At 36.5% G+C, this 15,558-nt stretch overlaps 1 protein-coding gene across 2 annotated transcripts in view; it reads right to left on the bottom strand.

Moving 5' to 3' along the window:
• Nucleotides 1–15,558, bottom strand: part of TBX20 (T-box transcription factor 20) — a 48,501-nt gene that overhangs the window by 25,205 nt on the left and 7,738 nt on the right. For both annotated transcript variants that reach the window (XM_055420246.2, XM_088832303.1), the window contains 3 exons: nt 13,947–14,055; nt 10,157–10,315; nt 896–972 (listed from right to left, as the gene is read on the bottom strand). In XM_055420246.2, coding sequence (XP_055276221.1) covers nt 896–972; nt 10,157–10,315; nt 13,947–14,055 — 345 coding nt within the window. The remainder of the gene's footprint in view (nt 1–895; nt 973–10,156; nt 10,316–13,946; nt 14,056–15,558) is intronic.

Below are 15,558 nucleotides of genomic sequence, written 5' to 3'. Positions count from 1 at the left end.
TCTGTAAAGATTCCAGGACATATAAGAGATTAAATACAGAGGATGAATAAAATCTGATGATTTAATGTATAAAATGGTGACTATTTTATAATTTAAATTTGCAAAGACAGTAGAATTTAAATGTGCTCACCAAAAACAAAACAAAACAGAGTAAGTACAGAAAGCTGCATAGTATGCTTAGGAGTACAAATAATCAGGTTGAAAAAAAATATTTTCTTTGAAAAAAACATTTTTTGACATTCATATTGGGGAACTATGCATCTCAATATAGTCATTACTCATCACATAAACAATCTCACACTGTACGAACCATTTTAATTAAAAATTAGGGTAAATTACAGGCACATGATTGTCACTTGCCTTAAAGGTCCTGATATACAATAGCTTTCCTATTAAATACAATCATTCTACACTGCAGATAAAATATGCACCTTGATTTAAACTGCCTCTTTTTGCTTCAGAATTCCAAGCTACCTTTATAGTCTTTATGTTAGCAAATATATCTACTTCAGAAGGCGAAGGCTACTAAGATTCTATTTTCTCTGTGGATTGCCACTTAATACATGAAACTTAATATCATCAAGAGGACTGAGTCTTTGATAACAAACAAGCCCTATTTCTGCAGTTAAGTTAATGTCCTATTCAAAGAAACCACTCAGAAATGGAGCATAGAATAGATCCAGCTGCAGCAGCTGTCAGAACTTCAGCAGTTGCATATCTGTAGGGTTTATAACTGGAAGTGAAGGTGGGGCAGAGAACGGTAGACTATACAGAGTATTGGAGACTATACACAGTAAAGTTATGTCTCTTTGGTGTTGCAAGGAGTGTGCTCTTACAAACTAGTGCTTTTCTTTATCTTATCTGGGCAAAAAAGTAAACAGAAAATTCTCATTACCTCTCAATGTCCGTGAGCCTGGAGGAGTCCCGGAATCCTTTGGCAAAAGGGTTGCTATCTATTTTCAGCTTGGTTATCTGGAAAGGGAAGATGAGTAACAAAACAGTGTCATGTCTGTGGTCAAGGAAACAAAATCAGAAATAAAAAGTTTGTTCATTTTCCATCATAGCACCCCAAGAATGTCTAAGAATATCTTAATGTCACTCAGTATTGTGATAAAGGTTGAAATTGCTAAAGAAATTCACAAATTTGGGTGAATTGGTCAGAGAAGGCATCAAGGAAAAGGAAGTATTTGAGGACAGAGTATCTGTTCCTAAAACAGGCTGGAAGTCAATAAATAGAGACAGTTAGAAATGGGGGCCTTTTATGAACAGTGTGCCTGATGTGAGAAGTATTTAAGGGTAGTGCAAGACTAGAGCTGGACTAGGGAATGAGGAAACTGTCCAGAATTGGACAATACCCGCCAGCGTTGGTGGGTAACGGGGAATAAAAACAAGAATGTTGCCTCATGCCGACTTGACAGCCTCATTTGTTAATACCTTGGGCACCTATATATACCATAATAGATACCCCCATACTAGCTTCATGTTCAATACTGTACTGAAAAATATGACATAAATACATGATATAAAGTTTTCAGCATATAAATTTACCCCATTCCCCTTTCCATCTGACTAAATTAGAATCAAATTAATGGGTCTCCTGTTACCCTCCCATAGAATGTTACTTACAGACTCTACGCTTATATGGAAAAAAGTGTTTCAAAAAATATTCTTATTTCCTAATAAGAATCATAATCTGAAGTATTAGGTGTCTATGCTGTGCTAGCCATAATTCCCACAGTACACAATATTAATGTAGAAAGATTCATTAAGACATATGCACTTCATGTTTCAGGAAAAATATATTAGGTACAAAGAAAATAAGTAAATAAAGGAAACACTGATTAAAAGATACTTGACTTGCAAAATTCCTAAATATTAGAGCTAAGAGGCATGGAGGAGAATGTAGGACACAACTAGTTAGTATCTGAGTTAGAACCACAGACACCTTTAGAGAGTCATAGCTCATTTGTGTCCAAGTGAGAGCCCACATTCATCTTTGGAGAGAGAGAGAAACACACACACAATAGTCTTAACCTGAAAAAAAGTTAGAGGTTGAGGGAGGCATGCCTTCCTCTTTCAAAGTAAATAGTAAACACAATTAAAAACAGAACAATAATCAACAACAGTTTGAAATATTGTTTTGCCAATACTTTTCCTTTGATCAGAATGTATCTACTGTTCACTTTAAACCATTAACACCTAAAGAATTGCTTTATTCATTACAAAAGAAAATCATTGTTTTTCTTTCTCAAGTTTTCTCAGTGTGTGCTAACCAATGTGCAAACTACAAAAAGCTATATACCTCACTCAGAATAGAACTTCCCACACTGTCCTGGCCAGAGAGATGCTACTTCTCCATCATTAATATTGGCAAGTTGTAAGATTGATTCTTTGATATTAGATTTTTTTTTTCTTATACAAGTTATTTATTTTGATTTTCTAGCATATTTTATTTATTTAAATTTATTTTTAAGGCCACTTGGCAGTACCTCAGAAATTCTTGGTTTTAGCCTATGACATTTACTCTAGAGCAGCCAAAAATAAAATTGCTAGTTTCCTTTTTAGCTTAGTTAATGGAAAATGGTAAACAGTGAAGAAAATAACCTAGATAAGTAAGAAACCTGTTCTTCATGGACAGCAACAGGGCTTTAAGTGTGCATAAGGTTGTCCCTAATATATGACCATCAATAGTTTCTAGAGAACCTCTCTCACACTCAGCCACCTCTTTAATTAAGGGCATAGATTTCTAAAGGATGAAGTCTATTTTAACCATTCTTTTCAGACTAGGATTTAGTACTGAAGGTCAATTTTCAGGGCAAAGGCAAAAAATTTTGTTTGAAATAAATTATAAACATCTTATAAAGCCCAAGCAATCAATATATTCTAGGATTATAAATTATCAACAAGGTTTTTGAATCCTCAAAGACAGGATTTTTTTCATCTCTTTCTACTGAATAATTATAAATGAAAATATTTCAGGTTTCTAAATTGCTTTATAGTTAATGAAAACAATAATTCATCAACAAAACTGAGAACATGCAGTCCCTAAAATTCTACAGAGCAGGCAGAGGGATACACAGCTGACCAGAACTGGAAGTCATTTAAGTGTTACTAAAGAGGGTGGCACCACATCCACTGCAGTGTTAGTGACGTTAGGCGTGAACCAAACCCAGAAATTTTCAAACTGAAACTGTGAGGTAGATGAATAAAGTTAAGGCTCCTTTCAAGTTTAGTTCCTACAAGCTCATTTATAAGATTAAAAAGTAAATGGATTTGCCAGTGGATAAAATTTTCTGAAGACAGAAGCAAATAATATCTGATGGAGAAACAATTTTGAACAAAGTCCTTTTGCAACCATCCCTCTAAAATGTGAACCATCTTAGGAATTCCCTGGCAGTCCAGTGGGTAGGATTCAGTGCTTTCATTGCCAGGTCTTGGGTTCAATCCGTGGTCAGGGAACTAAGATCCTGCAAGCTGTATAGTGCAGCAACAAATAAATGAAATACAGTTTTAAAAAATGTGAACCACATCAAGCTTTCTTTGAGTCTTCATAAACTAAAAGAATATAAAGTATTATCCATATAATAACTAAAGACCTTCTATCCCCTTTGTCCCTGAAAAGGATTTTGAGAATTGTATTTGTTGTTATTTGTATTTCCAAAAGGTAAAGACTATTAGCTTAGAATGTGATAATTGTGGAGTTACTGTAGAGACTAAATACTTTCAGTGAGTGTTGTCAGCTAACGTGTCACCGTTTCTCGTTCAGTTCAGTTCAGTTCAGTCGCTCAGTCGGTGTCCGACTCCTTGTATCTAGTATTACCACCGTAACTTTGAATGAGGAAGTAAATCAAATTCAACGCAGGTTTTCAGATTTCTTTGGGATTTTCTTTCATTTATTAGAATTTTTCTCTTTCTAGTATCTTTATAGTCTTTCTTTCATCATCCCCAAGAGTATCAATGGTAACTTTTCTACTTTATAGTTTGATATAATTTCAAACTGTAGCTTCAAGAATAGTATATACAGCTAGATTTACCAATTGGTTCAGCAGTGATATAACTTTAGTGTGCTAGTTAGAAAAGCAGCTCAGGACATTAAACCAGCATTTACTTTCTCTATGGGCCATGTTACCTAATTCCTGTTATCTAATAATTACTTTGGAAAGTTAGAGGATAAAAGCTGAATAGATCTCACTACAATTGTTTGGGGGCCCTGAATTAACCACTGCAGTCTTGAACAGGTTTTATGAAGTACTGATTAGCAACACAGGAACTGTGGGTTAAACTTCTTAATGAGCTCACTGTGGTATCCCTAGACTCAATCTATCAGGTTACCAACAGTAAGTTCCCCAGAAATGTTTGTTGAACTTTGCTTCAAAAACAAGCAGTCAGAAATATGATTTCATGTTTACCAGTTATAGACTAAGTGAAATTCTTTTTAAGTTTATATAAAAAGATTTTCATCTTGTTTTCTATTTTCAGGAAAAGAAATTTTTAAATAGCAAAGTTTTAACATTCTAGTAAATCATACATTTTTAAAAGTTTAGGCACAGGTTTTATCTCATAGATATTTAAATAAAAAACAGTAGCTAACAGAAATTCATTTTTGCAGATAAAGTTATACATTTGAGAACTGACGAAAGAAAGGATCTGAGTTATATTCAGTGATTTCAGTTGGACATCATTTTCGTAATATAAAATGCCTGCAGCTTGTAACACCACTGAACAATGTCACCCATGTCAAAGGTAAAACTAAAAGAAGGATCCCTAAATAGTCAATTACTGAACATAACATGTATAGAACCCATGTGAAACTACCGAAATGTTTTTATGATTCAACAACAAATTTTAAAAACGCAGTGTTTTTCATTTTGTGAGGAAAAACAATTAGCAAGTAAGGACAGTAGTATGTGCTTAAGAAATCCTGCAGTTTCAAGTGTATCTGCTGCTGCTGCTGCTGCTAAGTAACTTCAGTCATGTCCAACTCTGTGTGACCCCATGGATGGCAGCCCACCAGGCTCCCCCGTCCCTGGGATTCTCCAGGCAAGAACATTGGAGTGGGTTGCCATTTCCTTCTCCAATGCATGCAAGTGAAAAGTGAAATCGCTCAGTCGTGTCCGACCCTCAGCGACCCCATGGACTGCAGCATTCCAGGCTCCTCCGTCCATAGGATTTTCCAGGCAAGAGTACTGGAGTGGGGTACCATTGCCTTCTCCATCAAGTGTATCTACATACATGCAAATCACGGACTGAAAGTGAAAAGTGAAAGTGTCAGTCACTCAGTGTATATGACTCTTTGTGACCCCATGGACTGTAACCCACCAGGCTCCTCTGTCCATAGAGTTCTCCAGGCAAGAATACTGAAGTGTAAAACAAACAAACAAAAAAAGAATACTGTAGTGGGTTGCCATTCTCTTCTCCAGGGATCTTCCCAACCCAGGGATTGAACCTGGGCCTCCTTCATTGCAGGCAGATACTTTACCATTTGAGCCACCAGGGAAGCCCATTCCAGCAAAACTATACCCTTTTTTTTTCTCTTCATGTATTATCTTGAAAATATGGATCATAATGCATTTCCTAACCACAAAATTCACTTTTTCAACATCTCCTTTATCTATAGATACGCATAAATAGAGGGCAGATTTTTACACTGCCAGCTGCACCAAAGAGAAAGGGACTTTTTCCAATAGCTATTATTCCATGTGATATCACTGGACTCTGAGTAGAGCTGGGGTTCCCAACCACAAGGTGAAATTGGCCCTCAGAGACCATTTCTCCAATTATCAGGAAAAGATCTGTCCAAAGGCATTTAAAAATGAAACCTGACCTACACTTCAACTCTACAGCAATGGCTTGCCTGCTCAAAAACAATGTATGACCTTTAAATCTTAAATTATAAAATAGTTTGTTGAGAGTGTAATGTATTTAGCTTTAAACTAATAATGTAAAGAAATGCAATCATTTCCTCACAAAAACCAGAGGAAAAAAATAGGGGGAAAAGTGCCTTTTTCATTTCTTACAAATAAAACTACCAGACACAAGAAATGAGAAGCTTTTTCACAAATTCTATTGGAAACTTTGATTTGGTTTTTAATATATATGAAAGTAATGTCTATCCAAAGTTTAAGAGATATAAATCTGATCTTAAGTGTGAAATTTTAAATCTTTTCTTTATTTTCTATTATTTAGCCATGAAAAAATTATTTTATATTGTACTTAGTACATATTTAATTTGTTTAATTCCTATATATTTAATGTTTATTATAGGTAAATCAGTAGACAAGCATGATATAGCAGTGTTTATTTCTATTCTTCTACATTTAAAGCCATAACCCCTAGCACAGTGCTGGTGTGGGGGGAGCAGGATGTACACACACACACAAACACATGCGTGTGCACGCACGCAGCATTGTGCTAGGAATTATGACTTTAAAGGTAGAAGCATAGAAATAAACTCAGACCAGGCAGGAGCTATTGAGAAAATCAGTTCTGAATTTAGTCATTTTTATTGTGGGTTATTTAGCAATGAAATGATATACTAATATCAATCACTACACTTAATGATGCAGTGAAAGCTAGATAGGCACTGGTAGGTGGATTTTTGAGCCCACTTATAATCTTAACTAGAAATAAACATTTCTCAAGAGGAGTAACTAGTATTGGGATACGTGGTTATTAGAATCTTAACCTATTTTAACTAAGTATTTTCAAATTCAGTTTCCCAGCCCTTACACTGTCAGTGGTCACTTTCTTAATCCTGCAATCTAGCATGATGCTTTCAAAAAGTAGGAATTAACACCCAAAAGGAATTATCCCACTTACCAGATTTGTGACCGCGGGCTAGTGTATAAACCATTCTGAACCTCAGTTTCTTCATCCACAAAATGGAGCTCATAGGGCCTTATTCAGGGGATTAGTATCAGAATTAAGTGATATATTGATTAAAAATATATAGAGATTTTTTTTTCTAAGTTAAAAGTAACATCCAAACCACGAACCTTTGGTGGATATTAGTTTAGGGGAAGAGGGTAGGGGTTATAAAGACATTCGTTGGTCCATCCTGAAATTTTTAATACAAACTGGGTTTTAAATGTGTTAAAGATCTTGTGGTTACAAAATAATCTTATTGGCAGCCTGGGCTTGTAGAAGTACTTACAAGTAAAGTATCATGATGCATACAACATAGTTTCAAATGATTGAGAGAAGAGGGAAAGTATATACCTAAACTGGAGTGGGTTGTCATTTCCTTCTCCAATATACCTAAACAGAGGTTGAGAAATGGAGCAGGGAAGGTAAAGCAAACTGGAAAAATGTTAATTGTTGCATCTGGGTAGAGAGTACATGTGCTTCATTTTACTATTTGTTTAACTTTTGGATTTTGAAAATCTTCCAAATAAATGTTGAGTGGGAACAAAAGAATTCAATGAGATAATGTCACTAAAGCATACAGCTCCTATTAGAAACAGCTAATGCCAGCGGATATCCTGTCAATTTAGAATGATTACCATCTTGTTACACTGACTTCTGTCAGTGTGAGGAGCTCCCTGCACATAGCAGGTAACCAGTGAGCACATGCTGAAAAGAAAAGAAATTAACATAAAGAATGAAAACCCTTTAAAAAGGATGTCTTGAATCCATCAGGGTCATAAAGTGAGAGGAGGTGAGGTTCTGCTTTCTTGGGGACACCAAGTACCTAAAGCTTAGAGGTTGAGAACACTGACATTTAACACCTAACCACCTGGATTTAAATCTGTGATGGAAGCAGCAAGGTCTCATTGGTAAGTTATTTAACTCCATGCCTCAATTATTTTGGCTATGAAATGCAACATAAAAATACTGCTGTTCCTATCTCAAAATATCATTGTGAGGATTAAATAAGACAATGTACTTTAAATGGTGCTTTGCACATGGTAAGTACTCAAATATTAGCTTTTATTATAATCATGTAGATAATAGCCTTCTGTTCCATCTTCTGTGATATGAGAGGTCCTGCCAATATTTATTCAGGATTGCGCTTTTGCCAGCTAGACCAAATCTCAGATGTTATACTTAAAATTTCCTTCATTTTGTTCTGTCCGTAATTTTCAGAGATAATTTTCACAAAAGCAATGAAGTTTTCACATGACAAATTTTTGTTTCATTCTCAAACATCAACAGAGTCTCTTGTATTTCCCTAATAGCTCAGATGGTAAAGCATCCACCAGCAATGCAAGAATCCTGGGTTCGATCCTTGGGTTGGGAAGATCCCTTGGAAAAGGAAATGGCAACCCACTAGAGTATTCTTGCCTGGAGAATTCCATGGACAGAGGAGCCTGGTGGGCTACAGTCCATGCAGTTGCAAAGAGTTGGACACAACTGAGCAACTAAAACACACACACATACACACAATGTTAAATGAGTCTTTCCCTGGTAGCTCAGTAGGTAAAGAATGTGCCTGCAGTGCAGGAGATGTGGGTTTGATCCCCTGGAGAAGGAAATGACAAACCACTCCAGTATCCTTGCCTGGAAAATCCTATGGACAGAGGAGCCTGGTGGTTTGCAGTCCGTGGGATCGCAAAGAGTCGGACACAACTGAGTGACTAATACTTTCTTTTTTCAATGTTTATAGAATAAAAGCAACTAATTCAGTTGAATGAATGTTTCAGGAATCTTTCCTGAACCTCTGATATATATATTATATGTGTCCTCAAATAAATTGAAAATGGGATTGTTGATGTCAGTGTTCTAGATTCTAAGAAAAGTAGCATTAGTGTTTTAGGCCTCTGTGGGCTTCAGTCTATACCCAAATTTTTAGCTTGGGAATTCTCTGAAAGTTGCCACTCTTGTGTTATTTTAGGGATAATAAAAAAGTTATACTTTGCTTTCACTTAAAGATAAATAGTATGATAACATTCGTACATTGATTTCATTATTTATACATTATTTCATTTTTTAAAATGCCACTAACTTTTAAAAATCCATATGGTGACAAATCCTCTTTGGACATTCCAGAGACAGTCTAATAATCACAACATGCCTTTTTGATAGAGTGCCTTAGAGTTTCCAAAGACATGTTTATGCACAGCATCTCATCTGAGCTTTACAGGAATTCCCTCAGATGGTCCAGTTCTTAGTCCCAGTTTACAGGCAAAGATAATGGCAGCCACAGTGATGAACTGAAGTCTACTCAAAGTCATATAGAAAGCCTTCAAGTTTATGCTGACCATGAAAGAAGAATAAACTGGGAAGAATCTTAAGAGCACCCAGTCCTTAGCAATACTTTGATAATTATATACCAACTTAGTCTAAGCCTTGCTGCTGCTGCTGCGGCTAAGTCGCTTCAGTCGTGTCTGACTCTGTGCAACCCCATAGATGGCAGCCAACCAGGCTCCGCCGTCCCTGGGATTCTCCAGGCAAGAACATTGGAGTGGGCTGCCATTTCCTTCTCCAATGTGTGAAAGTGAAGTCGCTCAGTCGTGTCCGACTAGTAGCAACCCCATGGACTGCAGCCCACCAGGCTCCTCTGTCCATGCGATTTTCTAGGCAAGAGCACTGGAGTGGCTTGCCATTGCCTTCTCCAAGTCTAAGCCTTAGAAATGCATAAATTTTAAATATGATTTACAACAGAGTAGAAAATACAAAACTCAATATTATAAATTAGATATCTTGATGTTTACATAATACAGTTTATTATCTAAAGAGGTATTTAAAATCATTCTACTATAATTATCTTAGCCTGAATTTCAGCTGAATAAGTCTCATAAAATATCTAACAAATCAATAGTTTGGGTAGTTGGCTAGCCTGTGTGTGCTAATTTAGCAGAAAAACTGAACTTTATAATTTTATGAAGTCGTGAGTATATGGTTATGTACATCATGAGGCCCTACCAAGAGGAGGTAAAGGAAGCTGGTAAGAAGTCAGTTTGGGATAGGTTTTGGCAGGAGAATGGGCAGTAAACAGCTTGACTGGGAAAGTAAAGGTTCTAGGAAACACAGACCTTTAAAACACTGAGCTGCAGTTATTCAACATACTTTGAGGTCCCAGGGCTGATTCTCCATAGTTTTCTTCAAAGTAAACTTCTGTTTTGAGTACTGGGATAGCCTTTCTTTCCAAGAAGATAAAAGCATCTCCTAAAACCTCATCTTTTCTGGCAAAAAAAATTGTGAAGGGTACACTCACCAGTTGATTCTGGTAGGCAGTGACCGCTGTAAAAACTGTTTCTGGAAAGATGAATGTTCTGAATTCTTCAGACTTCAGATTGAGTAATGAGGCTGTGTGGTCTTTCTTCTTAATGATGTGCACCCGTGGCTGGTACTTATGCATTGAGTTCAAAATTATCTACAACAAAGAATGGAAAGTACAGTACTGAATTTTAGGTTTTTATATTGCTAAACAGACCCAATTACAATGAGGCAAAGAAAGAATCATAAAATCTACAGTTTCAAATGCAGTTTTAAGATTAAAATCTACCCTTTCCATTCTTCAGGCAATTAATTTGTACATAATACTGCAGAGTCATCATTGTATAACACAGGTTGTTTCAAGTGTTCTTTATCAAATTATAGAGGAAAAAGACATCTGGAGGATAGGTTTATTTTGAAAAAAATAGTTTTTGTTTTTTAGTCTGGTTAGCCCAAAGGCAGTATGTCTCTAAATTTTCTAAAGTAAGAAATTACATATTCGAGGAAGCCAGATTGATACTTGGGACAGTGGGGGTTTGGGGGTTGGGGTGGGTGGCAGATAGTAAGGAAATAAAACTTAAGAGGCAGTGAAGTGTGAGATAGACTTTGGTTGGAATACTGAATACTATACTTTCTCGCTCTTTTAATCTTGGGCCAAGTGATCTTACCTTTCTCACCCCATTTTCTTAAGTGCAAAAGCATTTAAGTTTTAAACTCACAGGAGTTGTGGTGAGAATCAGATGATGTAACTCTTGTAAATCACATAGCAAATAGGATGTGCTCAGTAAACATAACTATTATCATCATCATCATCATGTCATAGCTTCATTGATTCCAACGTCTCGTTACAAACTAAATAGGAATGATAATGACAGCTGTCTTCCATTCTATAGCTAATAAAAGTTGCCCAATACCTAGAAATCAGAAACATACCCTTGTTTACAAAGGCACTATTTTTCATGTATCATCTAAATAAAATACAATTGCCATTATGAAATTTGAGCAACAAAATTTACTTTCAGATATTAAAGATTTTCTACATCTCCCCCAACGTCACACCCAGACAGCTACTTAAGTATACAGAATTGAGTATGTTTTTCTTGGGATAACAAGACCCACATTGTATGCCCTTCACCCCAGGAGCCTAGCAGGGAGTATGGCTCTCAGAGGAGGTGTTTGATACATGCTGTGGCAGGACCAGGGTCAACAGCATGCAGTAGTGTCGCTCTCTTGTTTCCTTGGCTAACTTGAGTGTGTGGGTGAATGTTAACGCTGGTTGACTTTAGGAGAGTTAAACACTCGTCACTGTGAGATAACTGATATAGAATCACTCTGTTTCTGTACCGAGATATACACCAACAAAGTTACAGGGCATTAACTGGCATTGAATTTTGAACATGCCATCTTTTTATGATCCCAAATCTGAATAGGAATTACTGAAGCAAATGAGAGCTTCAAATGAATCAAAATAAACTTTAAAAAGTTATCTCTTTGTATAATGCATTTATTCCAAGGAATTCAAGATATCTGTGCTCAGTCCTAAAACTGGAATAAACTTGAAGTGACAAAGCCAAACATCTGCCTCCTGAAACGGGTATAAGAAAAACCTGAGCATTCACTGTATGTTCTACTAAGAAGATAAGTTTTCAAGTCACATACGCACACACATACATACACACTGGAAAAAGCCCTAAGCTTTAAATAAGGTCCCCTCTTCCTTATTTATACCAGCCCTAGGTTAATTTCCTTTAGAAAAGGGTATTGGACAGACTCAGACCTGAGACTGAGTCTCAGACCCCAGGGCTTCTTGAACCTCTGCTCAGGCTTTCATGGATCTAAGAAGCACTGATAGAAATGTAGATTTTATTTCAATGGAGAAATAAATTCCTGGAAATAAGACATTTTCCTATTATAAAACCTAAAATGTATCTGTAAAGGGGGGCTTCTTCGGGGCTGATTCAGAGAACTTGTCTAAACAACACAAGATCTAAAAAATTTCCTTGTAGTTTTCAGAACATACTGTTTCTGGTGAAAAAGAGTTATATTAAATAATAAAATTTTAAAGCCAAAATGGATATTAGCAATCATCTAAGACTTAGGAAAACAATTTGTCATGGTCTGATCTTGGCATAATCAGACTAGAACCCAGAGCTCCTGAAGTATGGCTTAGTGCTATTCCTCTTCATGCAACTGATGCTGAAAGGAAAACACACCAATTCTGGACAACTGAGTTACTCTGACTTGGGCAGGATAAACAAGGTCTCCTGTGGGCATATGGATGGTGGCAGTTCCTGAAATGATTTACTTGGTTTTAGGTTCAATCCAATTTTTTGAAACCATGTCTGCTGCTGCTGCTAAGTCACTTCAGTTGTGTCAGATTCTGTGCGACTCCATAGATGGCAGCCCACCAGGCTCCCCAGTCCCTGGGATTCTCCAGGAAAGAACACTGGAGTGGGTTGCTATTTCCTTTTCCAGTGCATGAAAGTGAAAAGTGAAAGTGAAGTCGCTGAGTCGTGTCCGAATCTTAGTGACCCCATGGACCACAGCCTACCAGGCTCCTCCGTACATGGGATTTTCCAGGCAAGAGAAATCATGTCTCAGTTCAGTTCAGTTCAGTTCAGTCGCTCAGTCGTGTCCGACTCTGCGACCCCATGAATCATAGCACGCCAGGCCTCCCTGTCCATCACCAGCTCCCGGAGTTCACTCAAACTCATGTCCATCGAGTTGGTGATGCCATCCATCCATCTCATTCTAGAGCTCTCTAATTTATTATCTATATATATGTAACCATTTTTTTAAAGTTTTGAAACTCTTCTTCTAAATTGCATAGATCCAATAAAAACTAAAACCTTAATTACCAAGAGCCTTAATAAAAGGGATAAGAGAGAGAATAATTATATCAGAATATTTAAGCCAAGGAGAGAAATTATGAAAATACCAGCTTGCTTTCTGGCAAACAGGGCAAAGAAAAAAAGAAAGAAACAGTATTGTCCTCATCAAAAAGAAGCATGCATGTCTGTCTGAAGTTTCCTTAGCATAAAATCTAAAACACTTTTTAAAATGTAAATCTTTACTTAAGCACGTGAAATAACATCACAGATAGTTCCTTAAAAAGCAGTCTTAGCAATTGTGTAAAAGCCTGTGTCAATGGCTGTTCTATTAAATGTTCACAGGAGCTCAGAATTCCAGTTTCTCTTTTCTCCACATTTTGATGAACTCCTTATTGATATATAAAATCAAGTCATTTTGTTTTTAACTGCAAGACTTCTCTGTGTTCTGATATTCATAAGATTCACTACAGAGGAGATATGTAATAAGCGAACAGCACTTTTCCAAATTTAGTTGTACGTAAAACCCTTTGGTCCCACTGTATCTCACAAGAATGTATTCTGCAGGACACACTTTGGGAAACCGCCATAGGAGGTCTCAGCCCCATTCCCTTTATGCTGTGTTATCTATCACTGATAGAAATTAAACATTTAATCCAAGAATGGGCTGTAGTAACCTCCAAAATGCACATTCCCTTTGTTTAGTTGGCACAGGTGGTAAAGCATTTGCAGAAGTGGGATTCCATGGTGCCAAAGGTCCCTGACCCTCTTACATAGAATATAGCATCTCTGTATGTATCAGGGTTCCCCAAAGAACACAAGAATGTTCTCACAGAATGACTGTGAGGCTGGAAGGTTGGAGGGGAAAAGGGAGAAAAGGAAGAGACTTCAAGAGAGAAAGTTTCACTGGCTTCTCCATTCTACCCCAGGGAATCCGTGTAGCCCAAGCACTGTACTTACATGGCCATGTTGATCCAGTTCATTGTTTGTGAGTTTCACCTTTTCAAAAGACACCATCTGTTTGAGTAGCTGCTCGCCAGTAAAAGGAGAGTCTGGATGTACATACAACCTAAGAAAATTATGACAGAATTTTATTGAGACATTTTTAAAAAATCTCTCTGTGGGTTTTAAAAGATCCTGATTCTAAAGGAACACAAAATATTTGCCTCGTTTAATCTCAAATTTAATAATACAGCAATGCCAAAATAACGCTAAAACATACAAATGTGTTTCTTTGTGTACCAATGATTTTAAAGGAGTAATACTTAATACATTTTCTGTTATTGATTTTCAAGGGATAATATTTAATACATTTTCTATTATTTGCTCAGCAAGTTTTTTTTTAAAGGTGTTTTTTTTCCATCTAATTAATCAACTACTGGTCTGCTTCTGTCATATATAAAATTCAATTGTAGATATTTTCAAAGGAAAGTCTAGGTTATACTAATTGCATAATGAGCTCCTAGTATAAACATTGCTAAGAAGCAGTGAAGACAAATAATTTAAAGGAGGAAACAATTCCTGAGAATCTATCCATTTAAACCCAAAGGTGGCTCAGTTTAAAGTTTGTTTTCTTTATAAGCATGACAGTGCTTAATACAGTGACCCAGGGAACTTTTAATTGATCACATAGTCTATTTTCTTCTCCTGGTACCTTAATATTTCTTTCATCATTACCTAGTTAAGTGCTCGCTAATGAGAGTGAAAACAAGCTGGGTAAGCTTCAAATTATTTAGTGTATTTATCTGTAAATAGCCTAAGCACTCCCCCCTCCCCCAAAAAAAGCTTTGATGGGGGAAAAATGTACTTATCAGGTATTTGTCATTTATTGATCAGCTGCTATGTTTTTGGCTAGCTTTTACCTACTGACAGTTAAATGCAAGTCATTTGCTTTACCTGCAGAGCTTTAAACAAAGTACAACTCTTTGTAAATCACAATCCTAATATCCACTCAACATAAGCTTTTCTGAAGTCACGGGAGATTATAGAACTAATAACAGGGCAAGGAAATGTCCTTGATTTAATGGGATAAATTCCTTTATCCATGCCACAGGTTATTTATATTTATATTTTGTATAGAATCTTTGTAACTACCATTAAACATACATATTATGGAGGGAACAAAGGAAAGGAAAAAAGTTTAAAAAAAAACACCTTTCCTAACAATATTCATGTAAAGAATAAGAAGTCTATGCCATGGTTTGTCACACAGAGGACTAACAATAGAAGAATTGGAATCACAGGCTGCAACTCACAAAGCCCACCAGAATCTAAGTAAAAAACAGGCTAACACTACTAAAGATTCTTACCAGACCCATACAAGAACTTTAAAGGTCTTAGGTATTTGTCTGCCCGAATAATTTTTTAAAGGGGTGCTCAGAATTGCCTTTCAATTGAAGTATTCTTCAATGATACAACCATAATATTAAATAGCTTTTCAAGTATCACCCTTCCAAGGCTATTACTCTATAGACACAGTTGTTTTACTAATAAGCACTACATCCTGATTAGAAAAGACACTGATGCTGGGAAAAATTGAAGGCAGGAGGAGAAGGAGACAACAGAGGACGAG

This window comes from Moschus berezovskii, chromosome 3 (assembly GCF_049115385.1).
Source record: "Moschus berezovskii isolate FMDL1 chromosome 3, NW_MosBer_1.0, whole genome shotgun sequence".
NCBI lineage: Eukaryota > Metazoa > Chordata > Mammalia > Artiodactyla > Moschidae > Moschus > Moschus berezovskii.
Note: the sequence above shows the minus strand (reverse complement) of the source record. Positions and strands in the feature narration are given on the sequence as shown.